Below are 21,687 nucleotides of genomic sequence, written 5' to 3'. Positions count from 1 at the left end.
TGTTTTCCCCATGCCTTTGTCAGTACTAGAAATTATCATACTCATTTTTGTGCATCTGACTAGCTGGAAAACTATCTACTTTCATTGACAGAGAGCATTTATTCATATGTTCATTGTCCATCTGCATTTCCTGTTTGTGAACTGCCTGTTCCTATCCTTTACCCTGGATTCTGCTGATATTTTCATTAATCTGTAGAAACGTATGTCTTTTATCATATAAAGCTTTTTAAATTTTTCTGCAATCAAACCTGCCAATTTTCTCTCCCAAGGATTCTGGATCCTGTGTGTCCTTAGGCTTCCTCTGCTACCCAAGATTATTGAAAATTACCACCTATATTTTCTAATTATTTTATTACAATTTGGTTCTTGTTCTTATTTTACATTTAAATCTTTAATTCATTTGGAATTTATTCTTGTGGTGTTATGACCTAGGAACTGGCCCAACACCATTTATTGAATTTTCCATCTTTAAATGCCTCCTTCTAGGGTAATAGAGCATTACAAACAGCTAAGATGACAGACAGATTACAATTCCTAGAAATTCTTAAATTTTACTAACTGACACAAAAGTCCAAACTCATTAAGTTTACTGAAAGACATTTATCATTTTTTTAGAAGAAATCACACATTGGAATACATGCATACAGTATACCAGTATCAGCATACAATATGAAATGGTTGATTTTTTCTAACATTGCATAAATGGAAATTAAATCAGTGATCTAACTTTTTTTTTTTTTTAACATAAGCGGTAAAAAGAGAAATAATCAGTTTGAAATCTTAAGATTATTCACTGACTCGGGTCACAAATTCTACTAAGCACCAACTAACAGGTGTTCAGGATACAATGGGGGACAAAACAAATAGATCCCTATTTTCATGAAGCTTTTAATCTAGTGAGGGCTTCCCTCTCTGCCAGAAAACAATGTATTTAAGTGAAAAAGAAAAAAAGAAACGTTATGTTCACACAAATGCAATGCAATGAAAACCATTTTACAAATTTTAGGACACATTCAGTACTTTCCATTTCCAAGACACTACTTCATTTTAAATGTACCTATTTATCCTGGTAACTGTCTCTTTACTCATGTTGAAAATACTTCTGGGAAGTTAAGATTAACTCCATTTAAAGATTATCCCATCAATACATACCTACAATACCTGTGTCTAGTCTCACTTCCTCAACAATATTTAATTTCTTCCACTACAGTAAGAACCTCGAAAACAGAAAACATAAATCTATTTTGTTTACATCAGCTACATTCAGTCCATCAAATCAAAGGTGTTTCTAAAAAATATATGTAGATTGACTTATCGACGAATCCTGCAAACCTAGCAGATGGCAATATCGTGGTGCTGGGAGAGAAAGCAAGATCTTCGGTAGCCCCTCAACAACATTAGGTAACAAGGGCAACTCATTAGTGACAATCACTTTAAACTTCAGGTCCAACGACGGAGGCCAACCTCACTCTCAGACTTAATGAAGCCTTATAAGACCTGGCCCCTGTAGCCACGCCCCCTCATGCCAACCCACGACATCCTTCACGCACCCCCACCCCTCTTGACCTAACCGGAGGGGAACCAAAGTACGCCCACGAGAAGGAAGGCGGTATTCCCGCCCCTGCTAGGTGACCTTGGCCAAGTGTCCCCCCTCAGTTTTCTCATCTGTGAAACGAGGCTGGTACTCCGTGCCCGCCTCTATCCCCAGGCCTGGGTTCTGCATCTAATGCCGCAAGGTTGAGGCAAAGCTGCAGCCCTAACCCGCACGCTGCTCCCGGCGACTGCCCTGCGCCGCCCCCGCCTCCACCCGCAACCCAGGGCCACGCGCGCTACCTGCGATCTGCGAGACGAAGGCTTCCGCCACTAGAGACATGTCGGCTGGGCGGTCCTGCGCCCGCAGTTCCTGGTCCCCACGGCCCTCGGCGTCCTCTCCTACAACCCCGGCGTCCCCTAACTGCTACCAGTCCCGACCCGGCTGAGGCTCAGACTCGCGCAGCCCACCCTGGCGGCGGCGGAGGCGGCGAGGACCCCAAGGTTACCGCCAGGCCCGACCAGGAACTTCCGGCGCAGCTGACAGTGGCGCGAGAGCGCTTCCGCCGGCGCAACTCCGCCCCCCTCCCCCCGCGCGCCCGGTTTCCTAATGCAAATCTCCCCGCCGCAGCCAAGCGCTCCGTGGACCTGGGTGCGTGGTTGCCGACCGCGGAAAAGGGGAATCCGGAAAAGGGGATCCCGGATGTTTTCAGTATCCTTTCTGTAAGCGAGAATTTTGTAAGCAAGTAAAGTTTTTAAGCACGCCATACCAGGCACTTTAAAAAAGGTATTAACAGCATTCTGTTTCATGTCAGCTCAACAACCCAGTAAGCCGGTATTGTGATAGCCATTTTAAGGGTAAGGAAACAGAGAGTTTAAACTGCCTGCTCAGGGAGTATGCCACGTTAACTTTCCTCTGTTCCACTATACTGTTAGGTTGATAAGTCCATGGACAGACATTAGTGTTTATTCTTTTATTCAAACATGCTTGCTAGAGAGGAGGCTTGACTAACACCTAAGCTGAGAGACAGTTTGTCCATCAACTCTATTACCCGAAATGAAGCTCATCTTGCAGAATAAGATACTCTAGTTTCACACACGTCTCCTTTTTGGAGGTGGGTGAGAGAGGCAGAAAGAGGAGGAGACATTAAATCCATAAGTGACTTTCTATACAGTTTATACAAAGCTATACAATTAAGGAAAAATCAGAATATGTTACAGATTTAGAGGCATAAAGTATTACAAGTGAAACTGACTTCAGAGATCATCTGGTAAGCCAAAGCCCCCTTTCACTGATGAAAAACTCCTAACAGATCACCACAAACTAAATGGATTAAAACAATTTTATTCTCTCCCAATTTTAGAGGCTAGATGTCCAAAGTCAGGGTGTACAGAGGGCCATGCTTTCTCTCAATACTCCAGGAAAAATCCTTTCCTACCTCATTGTAGCTTCTAGGGGGTGCCAGCAATCTTTGATCTTCCTTGGCTTATAGACACATCACTCAAATCTCTGCCTTCATCACATGGCAGAGTATGTTCATGTCCAAATTTCTCTCTTATAAATCCACCAGTCCTTGGATTAGGGTCTACCCTAATCCAGTATAGCCTCATATTAACTTGATTTCATCTGCAAAGACTCTATTTCCAAATAAGCTCACATTCACAGGTACCAGGCGGTAGAAACGAATATACTGGTTTTTTTCTTCTTTTGGGTAGTTGGTGGGGGGGTGGAGGCGCCGACACAATTCTACCCACTGCACTAAATAATAACTATTTTAAGGATAAATCATCAATTTGCATCACCTCTGAAACTAGGAAACTTGTTAAACTAAGTTTAAACATACCCAAAAACGTAAATGAACATAAACCCAGCCATGTTTGAAGACACAGTATCTTCTCATTGGCTGAGACTCAGAGTTGACGAGGGGCTGAAATCACAGGTTTTTCTGGTTTGTGCTACGGGAGATAACATTGATAGTAAAGAATATACTATGCCCATGGGTGTAATGACCAGGAGAAATTAACTGTTCCAGGTATTGGGTGTCCATTGAAAGAAAAACTTTTAATTCCTGTCTGTTTCTCTGCACAGTGAAGTAGTTTAACTTGTAAAAGTGAAGACCTGTCACCTATTCAAGTTCTATTACCACATTTTGTTTGTCCCTTTTTAAAAGCAGGAAAAAAAATTTTGGCTACTTTTTTTTGTTAATGTTTTAATTATTTTTTGAGAGAGGGTGAGTGGAGGAAGGGGCAGAGAGAGAAGGGGACAGAGTATCTGAAGCGGGCTCTGCATTGACAGGCTGACGGCGGCAAGCCAGATGTGGGACTCCAACTCATAAACCGTGAGATGGTGACCTGAGCCAAAGTCAGACGCTCAACCGACTGAGCCACCCAGATGCCCCTTTTGACTACTTTTTGACACATGCAGATTTCTTTAAGATTTCTCCATGACATAGAGATTGTGTGGAAACCTGAACCAAAGTCCTTAGTATTGGACCAGGGAATCAAAAATCCAACAAGTCCCAAAGGCAAAGGTGAGCCCCAAAATGGAAGGAGAATGGCAAGAGCCAGAGACTGGGCATACATGCAAGAGAAATAGAGCAAGATTAAAGGTAAAGGAGAATGCACCCTCAAAATTTCATTAGGTGTCTATGGCTTGATGCATGGATGAACTGGACTGGCTCAAAGATACTGAGTTGGGACTGACACGAATCCTGTTCTAGCAAGCTTTTGAGAAAGAAACATGGATCTGCTGGGGGCACTGTCTATATTCAACCCTTTCATCATTGTAGTCGGGGAAACAGACTCATCAGCGCCATATGGATTCACTTTTTCTCCCTGACTGATGGTTCTTTTGCTTCCCACACAGGCTAATTTAGACTGGAAAGAATCTATAATGTGGGAGGTCTTTATTACTAAAAATTAGATCCAATAAAATGCAGATGTCCTGACAGTATCCACAAACAAGCTGTCTTTGAATAAATAACCAACTGGAGAAAATGTATTTTTGCATCTGTATCAGAACAACTGGCAGATTTAAAACTGAGGATCTGTTTAAGATCACAATTAAGGAAAATACAACAAAACAAGCCACTGGAATTTTTAAGGATGAGATGATAAAACAAAAGTGCTAGGGAATCCATATGTTACTAAAAGGATAATCACACAATTATTTAACATAAAATATTAATGCATGCTATTAACATTGTTTGCCCTAATAAAATCACTTTTCTTGCAAAACTGTTCCATCATGAGAATATTTTCCTGTCTCTAATCTAGATTTTACATTACTGTATTAAATAGGAAATATACAGCTGTCATGATGAATATATACTTTATTAACATTAAAATACTAAGGCATTTTATCTGCATTTCATTTTTCTCTGACAGAATGTTAATATTTTAAATGTAAATATCTTCTTTCTTGACAAATGCCTGCAAGATAAAATTTTGGCTGAGATTCCTTCAAGATTATACTACTTATTTGACAATGATGTAATAAATTCATGCCTTTTATTCAAATTAGACCATCCTCCCACCCTCACCAACAGAAATAATCGTGGATAATTCTATCAATCCAAATAAAGTGTAAATGCAATTAAAAACACTAAGGTAACCATGTTGTGCCCCGGAACGTTTTTGTTCATCTGTTTACAGTTCTTACTTCCTTAAAAATAATAGAGGGGCACCTGGTGGCTCAGTTGGTTAAGCATCAACTTCAGCTCAGGTCATAATTTCGCCATTCGTGAGCTTGAACCCCATGTCCATCTCTGCGCTGACAGGGGATGATCCTCTGTCTTCATCTTTCTCTGCCCTTCCCCCATGCTCACTTGCACTCCCTCTCTCAAAAATAAATAAATATTAAAAAAATAAAAATAACAGAACTGTAGACAACTACAAGCAATCTAATATATCAGGTTAGCAAAGATATTTTTTAAAGGGTACAGAAATGTGTCAGCCATTCGTCCTTACATCTCTCAACTCTTCTTTCATCCATTTTGTTTAATTCCTGAGAGATCATGATTGATCCAGAACTAAGTTCTTACCATTTTCTCACTTTCTGATCCCACCCTCTTGTATTTTAGGCTAGCACACCCTCAAATGAACTACAGGCATATTGACTGCAACGCTACACTTTGGGAAATAACTACATTATTGATTACAGTGGGCCTAGATACTTCAAATATTAACCAGTTTTCAATAGAAATTAAAATGATAGTTTTCTGCCTAATTTGGCAGAATATGCGTGTTGTCTCATTTTAATAGCTTTATGTTTTTATTGGGATCTGAGTCTTTTAACCGTATCTAGTGGTGCTTTTCACTGGCGGTTGATGTCTTATCTACCACTGTAGGAACTGAATTAGTTAGGACTCTCCTGGTTGCAATTTATAAAGACACAATTAAGCCTAGCTAAGCAAGTTTAAGTCATAGCGGTAGAAAGTACACCAGAGTAATTCACAAAACTGAATGAAGCGCTCTAGGGACCAAGGTGTCAGCTCTGTGTCTCTCCTTGCATTTCTCATATCTGTTCAGTGTTACTCTCTTTAGCCGAAGGCACACCTTCTCCCAGCTGGCAGGAAAAACAGTTGCCCAGATAGCGCCAATGTCACATCTTCTTAACCTTGGCAGCCCCAACTTCCATAAATTAATAATCTCGGGGAAGAATTATAATCGCTTGGATGTTGTCACCTCTGAACGAAATACTTTGTCCAAGCGGATGGGTTCCACGATAGACCAAGCAAAGGAGGAATAGAATCTGTTACAAAGGAAAGTGATGGAAAAGACACCAGGCAACCAATGCCATATACCACAGTCCACAAAGAAGAATCAAGAGTGCTATAGTGAGGCTACCACTTGTTTTAAAACTACAAAAGTCACTTAAGCTCTTTAATGTTTTTCATTTCCATAAAGGGGGTCATAAAATGTCATGATGCCTTGACTACAGCCCCTAGAGTTGGGAAGGGAAGAGAAATTCGGATGATTGTGTTCACTAAGAGGAAAAGCTGAGGATGTCTTCAACAGAATTTTTACGTTTATTATTTATGTAGATATTATATTATTATATATATTATGGAAGTAGTTACTTTCACATAAATGTAGTGAGCGAACAACCTTAAATCACTGTAGCAGTAAACTTGCAGGGTTTTTTTTTTAATTTATTTATTTTTGAGAGAGAGAGAGAGAAAGAACAAGTTGGGGAGGGGCAGAGAGAGAGGGAGAAAGAGAGAAGCAGGCTCTGCATTGCCAACCCTGAGCCCAGTGCAGGGCTCACAACCTGAGCCAAAGTTGGACGCTTAACCCACTGAGCCACCCCGGTGCCCCAACTTGCAGGTTTTCAAAACAAAAAAGAAAAACCACTGTACACAATGGTCTCATCCCATTGTGTATATATTGTCCTTCCAGAGCTGGCTAACAAGGATATATACTTTCTGAAGCTGTAAATAATATGTGTGAACATAACAACATGGAGAATATGAATGATGCTATGTTAAGTAAAAAAAGCAGAATTTAAAAAGTACTTTATGGGGCACCTGAGTGGCTCAGTCAGGTAAGCATCTCACTCTTGATTTCACCTCGGGTCATGATCTCACAGGTTTATGAGTTCCAGCCCCGCGTCTGGCTCTGTGCTGATAGCTCAGAGACAGGAGCCTCCTTCAGATTCTGTGTCTCCCTCTCTCTCTCTCTCTCTCTGCCCCTCCCTCCACTCATGCTCTCTCTCTCTCTCTCTCTCTCTCTCTCAAAAATAAATAAACGTTAAAAATTTTTAATAAAAAAATATGGAGATCAAAAAGTCTGGAAAACACTAATCCAAATTAAGTAAGTTTCTTTACTATAGGACTTCTTAGAACTATGAACATGCTCCTAAGAATTATGAGCTTCCATAATAGAGAACGGTATGCAGATTTCTACACTTTTTTTTTTCCAACTAACCAAAATTCCCTTAACCAATCTCTCCAAAAGAATTTCTCAAGACGAGATGCATCTCGGAACACACTTTGGAATTTTGGAGCACTCTGTACACCAGTTTCCTTCGCCTCCTCTCTGCCCTCCAAGTCAAACACAGAATCTAGGAATTTTATTTCTATTTTACAGGAAACAGATCTTTCTAACTTTGGAAGATTGCCACAGAGTACTGCTAGTGTTGTCACTAACATGCTACTGAACAGCATACTGAAAGTCACTCTAAAGCAGGCGCCTAGAGCTGGAGACAGTGGAGTGCTGAGGAGGAGAGCGGCTCTGTTGAGGGCAGGGGAGAACAAGGAGCCATTTGAGTCAAGAGGCCCAGGAGTTTCTGGAAACTCACAAGGAATCTGGCAACACAGTTCCCAAGAGGTCTGACCCAGGAGGATCAGAAAAACTCTGTGGTTCTCAGAGGCAAATCCCCAACCCTGGGAGTCCAGAAGCTGCAGGCTCTTTCCAGAAGGGAGAAGTTCCTGCCAAGGCCCTTCCAGACTAAGCCTGTAGGTGAGTAACAACATGGCAGGCGGGGTGGGGACAAGGCTGAATGGGATTCTATGTCTCAAACAGAAAACATCCTGAACATTCCAAACATTCCAAATGAGCTTTTTAATTGAAAAATTTGAATGAAGTCACTCCTCAAGAAATACTTTGTCAGCACAGGAGAAAATGACTTCTCAATAAAACTTTGGAAGAAATTATAATGACAGTGAGAGATAGATAGCAAAGAGTTGGATAGATTTATCATAAATCTGTTCATTGAGATGTTGCATTCATTTAAGCAGAAGTCATATTGTGTGCAAAAAAAATCTTTTGCATGTTTTTTTAAATTTTATTTTTTATTTTTTTTATTTACATCCAAATTAGTTAGCATATAGTGCAACAATGATTTCAGGAGTAGATTCCTTAGTGCCCCTTACCCATTTATCCCATCCCCCCTTCCACAACCCCTCCCGTAACCCTCAGTTTGTTCTCCATATCTATGAGTCTCTTCTGTTTTGTCCCCCTCCCTGTTTTTATATTATTTTTGTTTCCCTTCCCTTACATTCATCTGTTTTGTATCTTAAAGTCCTCATATGAGTGAAGTCATATGATTTTTGTCTTTCTCTGACTGACTAATTTCACTTAGCATAATACCCTCCAGTTCCATCCACATAGTTGCAAATGGCAAGATTTCATTCTTTTTGATTGCCGATTACTACTCCATTGTGTGTGTGTGTGTGTGTGTGTGTGTGTGTGTGTGTGTGTATATATATATATATTTATATTTATATATACACCACATCTTCTTTATCCATTCATCCATCGATGGACATTTGGGCTCTTTCCATACTTTGGCTATTGTTTATAGTGCTGCTGTAGACATTGGGGCTCATGTGTCCCTTCGAAACAGTACACCTGTATCCCTTGGATAAATGCCTAGTAGTGCAATTGCTGGGTCGTAGGGTAGTTCTATTTTTAGTTTTTGAGGAACCTCCATACGGTTTTCCAGAGTGGCTGCACCAGCTTGCATTCCCACCAACAATACAAAAGAGATCCTCTTTCTCCGCATCCTCACCAACATCTGTTGTTGCCTGAGTTGTTAATGTTAGCCATTCTGACAGGTGTGAGGTGGTATCTCATTGGGGTTTTGATTTGTATTTCCCTGATGATGAGTGATGTTGAGCATTTTTTCATGTGTCAGTTGGCCATCTGGATGTCGTCTTTGGAGAAGTGTCTATTCATGTCTTTTGCTCATTTCTTCACTGGATTATTTGTTTTTGGGTATTGAGTTTGATAAGTTCTTTATAGATTTTGGATACTAACCCTTTATCTGATATGTCACCTGCAAATATCTTCTCCCATTCCATCAGTTGCCTTTTAGTTTTGCTGATTGTTTCCTTTGCTGTGCAGAAGCTTTTTATTTTGATGAGGTCCCAATAGTTCATTTTTGCTTTTGTTTCCCTTGCCTCTGGAGACGTGTTGAGTAAGCAGTTGCTGCGGGCAAGATCAAAGAGGTTTTCGAGTGTTTTGATAGCTTCCTGTCTCACATTTAGGTCTTTCATCCATTTTGAGTTTATTTTTGTGTATGGTGTAAGAAAGTGGTCCAGGTTCATTCTTCTGCATGTCGCTGTCCGGTTTTCCCAGCACTGCTTACTGAAGAGACTGTCTTTATTCCATTGGATATCCTTTCCTGCTTTGTCAAAGATTAGTTGGCCATACGTTTGTGGGTCCATTTCTGGGTTCTCTATTCTGTTCCATTGATCTGAGTGTCTGTTCTTGTGCCAGTACCATACCATCTTGATGACTACAGCTTTGTAGTATAGTCCCAGAAGTCTGGGATTGTGATGCCTCCTGCTTTGGTTTTCTTTTTCAAGATTGCTTTGGCTATTCGGGGTCTTTTCTGGTTCCATACAAATTTTAGGATTATTTTTTCTAGCTCTGTGAAGAATGCTGGTGTTATTTTGATAGGGATTGCATTGAACGTGTAGATTGCTTTGGGTAGTATCGACTTTTGCATGATATTTTGTAGTAAAGAAGATAACAATTGTTTGATTATCTGATACTAATGCATATATACATGTATGTATATATGTGTGTATATATATGTATATATATGCATATATATAAATACAGTCAGCTTTATCAGTGCTTGCCTCATGGAACTTCACCCAATTTCAGACCCTAAATTTGCTCCAGTTCTGACCAAGTCTGAACCAAGCTTGGTAGCATATTGGAAGCCCCATTCCTATCATACATAGGGTCTGGAATTAGTCTTGGTATTCTAAGTCTGGTATCCAGGGCACCTATAGTTCATACTCTGACCTACATCTTCCCTGCTCCCTGTATTCTTCATGCATGCGTAATTCTTCTGCATTACAGGACTTCTTTCCCAATTTATTTGGTAATCCATTTTTCTCCTAGATATATCTGTCCTAAACTCAAGACCTTTTTTTTTTTAATGTTTTTAATTTATTTTTGAGAGACAGAGCATGAACAGGGGGGAAGCAGAGGCAGAAGGGGAGAGAGGATCCAAAGCGGGCTCTTCACTGACAGCAGCAAGCCCCATGAGGGGCTTAAACTGCGAGATCATGACCTGAGCTGAAGTGGGATGCTCAGTCGACTGAGCCACCCAGGCGCCCCTAACCTCAAGCCCTTTTGACTGGGGTCTTGACAGTCACCCTAGTCCTTGTCAGCAGCTAACCTCGACACCCTCCCACACCATCATTACCCTTACATTCTACCTGACTGCTGGGGTCTTGCTTCCAACTGGACAGAAATCTCACAGCCACTCTTCTCTCACCATTTGACTTAAATTATCACCACTTCATGGAGATCCCTGCCACAAGGCCTCACCCCAAATATCTGACATTTTTAATATAGGCACTAATCAATTGGGACGAAAGTTCATACCAGTTCCCTGGACATCATGATTTGTAATATTGACAACTCCCAACCATCAATCAGTCTTAGCCCTGCTTATGCCGAAACAGCTCCCCTCTCCCAGAAATCTGCCCAGAATGAGGCCCCAAAATACTTTTTAAAAATTTAACAGCTTGTTCTTTTCTTATGTTCTTAATTTCTTCTATGAAGTAGATAGTTGTAAAAATCAGATATTTTGAATATCTAACCAATTTTCCCATTAATTGAATTTCTTGGGGTCTAATCATGCCATATGGTATATTTGCTGACCTTCACTCATAGTAGATTATTTCCTTGTGTATCCTATAATTTTAATCTGTGAAGCTTTCTGTGGAAATTATTGCAACTATGACTAAAGGCATATCCCTCCAGAAAGGTTTTTCCTTTGCTTCTACCAAGCACTCCAGAAGTAATAGCAGCATAGCCTAGACCTCATTATTTTTTGGTTGATTTCTCAGTGTGGGAGAGCCTCTACAGATAGTATAAATTCAAGTGACAAATCGGTATGAGGACTTATGGTTACAAATTTAAAGTGGATATGACTTTAGTCCAACCAAAATACAGGTGTAAAGCATCCAGCTCCTGCTTGCCTCCTTGTGTTGGTTGATTTTTGCTAGCTTGCCCTTCCTCTGAAGGCACAACCTTTTGGGGCTTTAGCATTGTGGGGATGTCTAACTTAACACTGGCCCAAGACCTCTTGTTTTATTGCATGTGAAATAAACCCAAGGCTCTAGGTTAACAAGACCAATAAACTCTCCAGGGCAATCATAGCATCATCTTCCGCCACCCTGTTTTGGTTCTCAACTCAGTCTTCACTTTGGTGTATGGGGATGTTTTATTTTACCCTGATTTCCAAGTGTTTTATACTGAGAGATGTTTTCACGTTGTTTAATCCACAATTTTTCTGGAAATAGAAGTGTCAGTGTGCCTTTTTTTACAATGAAAAATTCAACTGGTTACTCTATCAGTATAATTATATATCATTATATATAATGATATAAATGACTTATATAAACAAAAACTACTTTCAAGAAAAACAAGAGAAGGCCTTACAATGATGTATTTGAGAGAATATTTCACTGTCATTTATATATTTGTTATAAATCAGAAAGCCTAGAAAATAATTTCTGCTCTGTGAAATAACAAAATAGCATTCATTTCCTGTTATCTTTTTGCATGTTCTTTGCATATCCACTGCCACTCTGGGTTAGGCCATTATCTCATGCCAGGATTTATGAAATAGACTCTTAATTAATTTCCACATTTCCAGTCTGTCTCAGCTCCAAATCATGCCACAGATAACCACCAATTAATCTTCCTAAAAATGCTGCTTTTGCAGTAACATTCTTTTTATATATCTCTGATACTTCTCTATTCAGACATTTACCCGCTATACCTCTGTGCCCTTTTTATTCTTGCTTTTGTTCATAATTTTTCTCTCATCTAGAAGGCATTTCTTCCTTTTCTCTGTCTTTCTGACTCCTGTCCCACTCTTAATGTTCTGTATAAATCTTCCATCCTGGAAAGTTCTCTTACCTACCCCCCTGGAAGCAATCTTGCCCTCCCTAGTACCCAATTAAGTGACTAGCATCTGAAATATTCACTTAGCATTTATCATATGGAACAGAGAATCCTCAATTTTCAAACAAGTGTGTTCCAAAAGTATCTTTGTAAATTGGCTGCTTAAAATACTAAGTACAATTTCCCTCAGAAGTTAGATTGTAAATACTGGTTCGATTCTGAAGCTAGCTCTCATAATTCTATTCAGCCCCTGAGGAGACTGAACCAAAGTACTAAATAGTAACAATTCAAGAATTTGTGAGTCAAGCTTTACACTATCTAGAAAAAGCAAAAGAATGAATATTAATGTATTCCCCCCTTTGATAAAGCAATAATTTCCACTATTAGGCCAGTTTCTACTCAATTTAACAAATATTTTATTGGACAATTGCTAAGTGCCAGGTACAGTAGAAATACAGCAATCAAGACAGACACATCCCTTGGCCTCATAACAGTCTCTTATCCCTATCCCTTCATGTATCCAATCTTCCCCCATCTCAACGTGCCCTTCTTCCAGGGCCCAAAGTTTCTGACCCAGCAACTGGGCTGTTGCCATTCACCAGTGTGGGAATTACCAGAGAAAAGATGGCCTTGGTTTTGCTTGCTTTGGAGTTTTTTTGGTGGCTCGCTTTTTATGATAGAAGTGGCAATGAATGTGGTTTCTACTATTGTTATATTTTGTTTGGAGAGAGATGGTGTTTTTAATAACATGGAGGACATTTTATTTTATTTTTTAATTAATTAATTAATGTGAGAGAAGATTATGTATTCTATTGGAACTTAAAGTTTGGCATGCTGTGGGACACCATGTAGAGATCTGCAGAGTGATAAAGAAAGGAAATCCGGTCTTAGAGCTTATGGGGATAAGAAGTGACCTGGACTAGAGATAGAGGTTTAGATTCATCAGTGATTCATTCTCATCATAAGTATGAGTTAGATCATTGTTTTGTAAGTATAGGCTGCTTGAAGGTTTATTTTTTTAAAGTGCTAAATTGGCTGTGTGATCTTGTATTTTATTTTGTTTTTTTTTTCCCCGAGGGCATTCTACGACAGCAGCTAGTCTGCTCCCCTAGGGCTAGAACCTTTCCAGTCTAGCTTTATGCCTCATAAAGACTCTCATACTATACTATATGGATGCAGTAAATATTTGCCGATTGTTCCACTGTGTCAATGTTAGATTCTGAGACACATCAATAATTTCCCTAGGGTTAATAAAAGTAATTGTAAACAGTTGGATAGTCTGATGTACCACAGGCTGGCTAAATATAGCAATAATAGCTACCACATTTGCTAAAATAACAGCTAAGCTGCTATACACAATTTGGGATTAAAGACACATTAAATAATAATGCAATTCTTTCCAGCCAAACTATTCTGCTTATTCTTCCAAGACAGGCATTGAATATTTCTGTTCCCATGTTTGTGATGACTCCATTTATCCTACCCGGAAAGATTTTATCACTTTTTCCCATAGGTCCACCCTCTTCTACCTTGTTAACCTTTCTCAAGTCCTGTCCGTAAAGGTCTTCCTGAACACTCCGGCCCTGGGTTATCTTACCACCCAGTACACATCAACCTGTTTCCTTAATTTTATCTATGTAGCCTATTTCCCAGCCAGATTGAAGAGGAGTCTTTTAAACTTTTCAGTATCCCCCTTTGCCTAGCCCAATATGGTGAAATAATAGGCATGATAATAACTCTTTGTTGATGATGATTGAAGGATAGTCACCAAATAAGTCATAGGATCATAGAATATTAGAATTTGAAGGAAACTTTGGCAATTCCATGATGCCGGCTTAACATCTAACAGACATTGTGCATTTGTCCTCAAATTGACTACATAGGCTAATTGGAGGTTCCCAACTAGGATTCCTCAGACAACTGCTAAAATGAGATCTTCTGATGCGGAAGCAGGTCCAAAAACAACCCAGGCTAGCCCAATGTTCTTATTTTGAAATAAGGAAACATAGTTCCAGGAAGCCAAAATTATTTTTCCAAGGTTGCACAACTGGCTAGTGATTTAATCTAGTTTATCTAGATAAACCTAGTTTACTGATCCCTGAAGGTTTTTTCATAATGCCAAACTATTTGGAGACCGGTACCTTAGCTATATTACCTATATAAAGGACATACATACTTGACAACTTTCCCTTTCTGCTTTCAATAATGATATTTTGAGTTCAAAATCTATTGAATAATTGAACTAGACAGTGACTGGATAAAAATAGTCTTTTGAGTTAACCAAAATAACTTTAAACTTAAAAATGTTCTTTATGGTTATTACCACTGAAACTCAACTCCAAATGGAGTAAAGTAGGAGAAAACTTCCAGAAGGAAACTGCTTCTACTATTTTATCCTTGCTACCAATTCCCATAGGTCAAGGATATTATGAATCACTAAATCCTCCAAAATAACTTCTATAATGTAAATATGGCTTCTTTGGTGTTGTGAAATTACCACGCTTCATTTTGTTTTGAACATCCTAGATAGAGTTCAACCAATAGTCTTGAAATATAGGAAGCTCTAAAAATGGAGTAGGCTATAATATAGTCAATACCTCAAAAACAGAGTTTATTAAGTAAACAAGCATATTTAGCTTCCATTGCATCCTCTCAAAAGTCTGTAATTGGGAATAATCCATGCGAAAATTTAAGAAACTATTCATTTCATATCTATGCTTATTAAAAATTTGGAGTATCACTTTTGAACATATGCAAAAGTCCTCAACAAAACATTAGCAAACTGAATTCAACAATACATTAAAAGGATCATGAGGAATAAAAATCATATGATCATTTCATTAGATGGAGAAATATTTGCCAAAATATTTGACAAAAAATATTTGACAAAATACAACATCCGTTATAATAAGAACTCCCAGCAACATGGGTATAGGTGGAACGTACTTCAACATATTAAAGGGCATATATGACAAGCCCACAGCTAACATCACATTCAGTGGTAAAAGACAGGAAGGTTTTTCTCTAAGATAAGGAACAAAATAAGGATGTGTAGTCTTGCCACTTTTATTCAACATAGTGTTGGAAGTCCTAGACAGAACAGTTAAGCAGGAAAAAGAAATAAAAGACATCCAAATCAGTTGGGGCACCTGGATGGCTCAGTCAGTTAATGTCTGACTTCAGCTCATGTCATGATTTCACAGTTGGTGAGTTTGAGTCCCTCATCCGGGTGCGCTCATGCCCTACTTCCAGTGAGCTCTGCTTCAGACTCTGTGCTGTTAGCATGTGATTCTCTCTTTCCCCCTCTGTCTCCCTGCTTCTCTCCCTCTCTCTCTCCCTCTCTCTCTGCCCTTCATGGGATTCTCTCTCTATCTCTCTGCTCCTCGCTCACTCTCATCCTCTCTATCTCAAAAGTTAATTAATTAATAAACTAAAATGTCCTCCATGTAATTAAAAAAAAAAAAAAGACACCCAAATTGGAAAGGAAGAAGTAAAACTCACACTATCTGCAGACATGATTTGATACATAGAAAACCTTAAAGACTCTACCAAAAACTGTTAGAATAAACAAATTCATTAAAGTTGCTGAGATCAATACACAAAAATCTGTTATGTTTCTATACAGTAACAACAAACCATTAGAAAGAGAAATTAAGAAAACAATACCATTTACAATTACAACAAAGGAATAAAATACTAAAAAGGAAAGAAAGAAAGAAAGAAAGAAAGAAAGAAAGAAAGAAAGAAAGAAAGAATAAAACACCTAGAAATAAATTTAACCAAGGAGGTAAAAGACTTGTAGACTGAAAACTATAAGACATCAATTAAAGAAATTGAAGAAGACACAAACAAATAGGAAGATAGTTCTTGCTCATGGATTGGAAGAGTTAATATTGTTACCCAAAGCAATCTACAGAGTCAATACAATCCCTATCAAAATTCCAATCACCCTTCTCACAGAAATAGAACAAAGAATCCCAAAATTTGTATAAAACCATAAAAGATACCGCACAGCTAAAGCAATCTTGAGAAACAAGAACAAAGCTGGAGGCATCTCACCTCCCTGATTTCAAACGATATTACAAAGCTGTAGTGTAGTGATTAAAACAGAATGGTATTGGCATAAAAATAGATACATAAATCAGTGGAATAGAAAAGAGAGCCCAGAAATAAATCCATAAATATATGGTCAATTAACTTATGACAAAGAAGCCAAAAATATACAATGGGGAAAAGACTATCTCTTCAATAAATTGTGTTGGGAAAACTGGACATGTGCAAATGAATAAAACTGGACCACTATCTTACATCATACACAAAAATTGACTCCAAATGGATTAAACACTTGAGTTAAAGGTCTGAAACTATAAAACTCCTAGGAGAAAACTTAAGCAGTAAGCACCTTGACATTGATCTTAAAGATGATTTTTGAGATTTGATTCCAAAGGCAAGGACAACAAAAGCAAAAGTAAACAAATGGAACTACATTAAACTAAAAACCTGCACAGCAAAGAAAACAATCAACAAATTAAAAGGCATCCTACTAACTGGAAGAAGATATTTGCAAATCATGTATCTGATAAGGGGTTAAAATCCAAAATATATAGAGAACTTAGACAACTCAATAACAATTTAAAAAGAGATCTGATTAAAAAATGGGCAGAAGATCTGGATAGACATTTTTTCAAGGAAGATATACAGATGACCAACAAATACATGAAAAGATGCTCAATATCACCAATCATCAGGGAAATGCAAGTCAAAACCACAATGAGATATTACCTCACACCAGTCAGAATGGCTATTATCAAAAAGACAAGAAATAACTAGTGTTAACGAAGATGTGGAGAAAAGGGAACCCACATCATTGGTGGGAATGTGAATTGGCACAGCCACGGTGGAAAACAGTATGGAGGTTCCTCAAAGAAATAAAAACAGAACTGTCATATTATCCAGCAGTTTCACTTCTGGGTATTTATCCAAAGAAAACAAAAACACTAATATGAAAAGATATATGCATCCTTACACTCATTGCAGCATTCTTTACAATAGCCAAGATACAGAAACAACCTAAGTGTCCACTGATGGATGAATGGATAAAGAAGATATGGTATATATATACAATGAAATACTACTCAGACTTAAAAAAAAAAAAAAAACAAATCTTGCCATTTGCAACAATATGGATGGACCTTCAGGGTATTATACTAAGTGAAATAAGTTAGATAGAGAAAGCCAAATACCATACAATTTCACTTCTGTGTGGAAAACAAAAACAAACAAACAAAAAAACAAGCAAACAAACAAAAAAAAAATGAACAACAACAACAAAAAACCAAGCTCACAGATCCAGTGGTGGGTGCCAGACGGAAGTTGAGTTGGGGAGTGGACAAAATGGGTGAACGGGGTCAAGAGGTGTAGACTTCCAGTTGTAAAATAAATAAATCATGGGATGTAATGTACAGCATTGTGACTATAGCTAATAACAGCTATTGCATATTTGAAAGTTGTTGAGAGAGTAAATGTTGGAAGTTCACATCATAAGAAAAAGAATTTGTGGGGCGCCTGGGTGGCACAGTCGGTTAAGCATCCGACTTCAGCTCAGGTCACGATCTTGCGGTCCATGAGTTCGAGCCCCGCGTCAGGCTCTGGGCTGATGGCTCAGAGCCTGGAGCCTGCTTCCGATTCTGTGTCTCCTTCTCTCTCTGCCCCTCCCCCCTTCATGCTCTGTCTCTTTCTGTCTCAAAAATAAATAAACGTTAAAAAAAAAATTTTTTTAAAGAAAAAAAAAAGAAAAAGAATTTGTAATTATGTATGGTGATGGATAGTGACTAGACTTATTATGATCATTTCACTGTTATACAAATGTCAAATCATTATCATATACACCCAAAACTAATGTTGTAAGTCAATTATACTTCAGAAAAAAAAAGAATTTTCTACTTCAGTAAGAAAGAAGTACCATTTAAAAGAAGAATTAGTTTTCTTGCTCTTTCCCTTCCCCCATCTTTTAAACTGACAATAAAAAAAATAAATATAAATTTTACTTTTCAGACAATTTATTCAGTCTTGCTATTGTTATATCTCCAGGGACTAGATTTACATTTTGAAAAAATACCATGATGTACAAATGTGCATACTATACTCAGCCAACATATCATAAGATACTATATAATAACATCTGGGAATATTAAACTTTGCCTTTACTGGCAACCCAATTGGCATCTTTAATTTATAGTGCAGATGTTTTATACTGATGTGTTTTGGAAATATTTGAAGTATTCTCAAGACAGTATTCTGAGGTTTCTGCAGTGGTCCACTTTAGTCTTTTGAAGTTCTCTATACAATAGGATACATACATAGATTTTCCAAAACATGCTTTGGTGGGAATAAAAAAAAAAAGAAAAGTTCAAGTTGGCATTATCCAAAGCTTCCCTGAGTAGTCTGTCCCCAATTCCTTTTTGGCACTGTCGTTTTGACAGTCAATGAGCTTTATGATACCCATCTGATAAAACTGTTCCTGTTTCCAGACTGCTTTGTGGAATCTAAATCATTTTAATGCCTTATATTTAGGAAACACTTATATTTCTAAAGGACGGATTTGAAATTTTAATTTCACCTCTGAGCACATCATATTTTGGTTGTGCATTAACCAAAGGGTGATGCCCCACAACAGCAATTATTGTCTCTGTGTGTGAGGAGATGGCTGATGAATCCGATGTGTGATGAGGGGCCCTTCCACGGCGTTGCCACTGAACATAGTTCTTTCATTCAGGTCCTCAACCATCTCTCCTAGAGCTTGCTCCTATTCACACAACCAGCTTCTCAACTTGAGCACAGTTTGGCTTTTGTTTAATAGAAGCTGACTTTAACCATCTGTTGCCAGTGCTTGCCAGTGGTCCACCACTGTGCCACATGCTTAAAACGTGGACCTTGGAACTTCTTACAGCAAAGTTTACATCTTCCCTATGTCAGTGTAATGTAATTAGCACATAGAAAGCACATAGACTTTGAAGACACATATGCGCGGGTATAGTTCCTAGGTCCATTATTTACTAGCTCTGTGACTTTGGATAAGAATGCTTTGGGGCAGGGCACCTGGGTGGCTCAGTCGGTTAAACGGCCGACTTCGGCTCAGGTCATGATCTCGCGGTCCGTGAGTTCGAGCCCCGTGTCCGGCTCTGTGCTGATGGCTCAGAACCTGGAGCCTGTTTCAGATTCTGTGTCTCCCTCTCTCTCTGCCCTTCCCCTGCTCACGTTCTGTCTCTCTCTGTCTCAAAAATAAATAAAACATTAAAAAAAGTTAAAAAAAAGAATGCTTTGGGGTTCCCAGTTTTCCTTCTTCTATGATAGAGACAACAATACTTTCATGATTAGGCTGCAGTGAGGATGGAATTAAAGGAGGTGAATAGAACACTTTTCACAGTGTCAGATTCCTATTAGGGTATGCAATTGACATTCTCTGAACTGACTTGGATTAGCAGTATTAAAACGTACACTGCTTCAATTCCTTTTCCCGTGTGTTAAAAAATACATAACACAAAATTTACCACTTTAACCATTTGTAAAAATTTTAATGTTTATTTTTGAGGAGGGAGGGGCAGAGGGAGAGGGAGACAAAATCTGAAGCAGGCTGCAGGCTCTCAGCTATCAGCACAGAGCCCAACTCAGGGGACTCGAACTCACAGACTGAGAGATCATGCCCTAAGCCGAAGTCGGACGCTTAACTGACTGAGCCACCCAGGTGCCCCCATTTTAACCATTTTTAAATACAGTTCAGTGGCATGAAGTACATTCACCACTCCTATCTGTCTCCCCAACCACCATACTAGTTTCTGTTTCTATAACTTGACTACTCCAGGTATCTCATATAGGTGGACTTATTATAATATGCGTCCTTTTTCTTCAATTCTTATAAATTAGCCACTATTTGGGACTTTGTTATTGATTACCTTGTCTTGGCATTAAATTATTAAGTTAACATTGCCTTACATGCATTGCATTCAAGATATTAGGTCTAACATAATGCACCTGTGTGTATATGTATCTTAACTATCCTTTTAATGAGAGATTAGACTAGATGATGATGATGATGATGATGTATCCTTCCAGTGTTATCTCCCCAGCCTTCCTTTTGCCCTCTGGAAAAGTCATTTCATTGTTAGCAACTTCCTGTCATCCTTCAGTCTCTTCACAAAATCTGACTCATCTCTTGCCTATGGAGAACTTGAGAACTTTCTGTGCCCCAGCCACCCTGCTATAGCCCTGTGGAGTAGAGGCTGCTCATTTTCCATCCCTTATATTCAATGAGCCTGGAGACTGTATTGGCATTCTCCTAATATTTCTGTTTTGAAAAGCATTACTTTTGGGGCACCTGGGTGGCTCAGTTGCTTAAGCATCGGACTCTTGATTTCTGCTCAGGTCATGATCTCATGGTTCGTGAAAGCAAGCCCCATATCAGGCTCTGTGCTGAGCATGGAGCCTGCTTAAGATTCTCTCTCTCTCTCTGTCTCTCTCTCTCTCTCTCACCCTCTGCCCCTCCCCTGCTTGTGCTCTGTCTCCCTATAAAATAAAAATAAAAAAGCATTAGTCTTTGGTCTTTATGCAAAAACACTTCCTCATTTGGGTCTCCTGTAAACTGAGATAAGTAACAAGGTTTGCTGAGAAATTTGATGTAGAGTAGGAGGAAAAAAAAAGAGATGTCAGTGATGATGCCAAGATTTTAGGACTTTAGAAGGATTGAGTTGCTATTCACTAAGGTAGAGAGGACTGAGAAAGCATTTGGGGGCAGAAAGGAATATCTGGAGCTGTGTTTGCACATGTTCAGTTTGAGATGCTCAGCTGCTCGTTAGATACCAATGGAAGATGGCAAATAGGCAATCTAAGTGAGATTCAAGGGAGAAGTTCTGGGAACCTGAAGTTCATCAGTCTATAAACGGTACATAAAGTCATAAATTTGCATTAGATCATGTAGGGAATAAGTGTAGACAGAAAGGAGGAGAGAGGGGTCCAAGGATTGGATACTCCAACATTTCCAGGTCAGCAAGTCACCAAATGAAACTGAAAAGGAAAAACCAGAAAAGTCAGACGAAAAGCGAACTAGTGTGGTACCCTAGAAGACAGAAGATGTTTCAAGGAACGGGACCATTAACTGTCAAATGTTGCCAATGGGCCAAAGGAACTGAGGACTGAGAAATGAATACTTACTTGGAAGTGTGAAAGCTATTGGTGGCCTTAGAAAAAGAGCAGTTTGAATGCAGTAGTGAGGGTGAAAATCTG

The 21,687-nt window shown here is 38.9% G+C and overlaps 1 protein-coding gene and 1 long non-coding RNA gene across 2 annotated transcripts in view; one reads left to right on the top strand and one right to left on the bottom strand.

Annotated features, from left to right (window-relative positions):
• Positions 1 to 2,079, bottom strand: part of MTX2 (metaxin 2) — a 67,019-nt gene extending 64,940 nt beyond the window's left edge. Inside the window, exon 1 of the mRNA XM_040475467.1 lies at positions 1,834 to 2,079. Coding sequence (XP_040331401.1) covers positions 1,834 to 1,873 — 40 coding nt within the window. The 5' untranslated portion in view covers positions 1,874 to 2,079. The remainder of the gene's footprint in view (positions 1 to 1,833) is intronic.
• Positions 2,080 to 2,141: 62 nt separating this feature from the next.
• LOC121030269 (uncharacterized) overlaps positions 2,142 to 21,687 on the top strand; it is a 28,185-nt gene continuing 8,639 nt past the window's right edge. Inside the window, exons 1-2 of the long non-coding RNA XR_005790147.1 lie at positions 2,142 to 2,242; positions 7,489 to 7,992. This is a non-coding gene — a long non-coding RNA (uncharacterized LOC121030269). The remainder of the gene's footprint in view (positions 2,243 to 7,488; positions 7,993 to 21,687) is intronic.

Source organism: Herpailurus yagouaroundi, unplaced genomic scaffold, assembly GCF_014898765.1.
Source record: "Herpailurus yagouaroundi ecotype Mexico unplaced genomic scaffold, PumYag 140, whole genome shotgun sequence".
In the NCBI taxonomy this organism is placed as follows: domain Eukaryota; kingdom Metazoa; phylum Chordata; class Mammalia; order Carnivora; family Felidae; genus Herpailurus; species Herpailurus yagouaroundi.
This window is presented reverse-complemented; position numbering and strand designations above follow the sequence as displayed.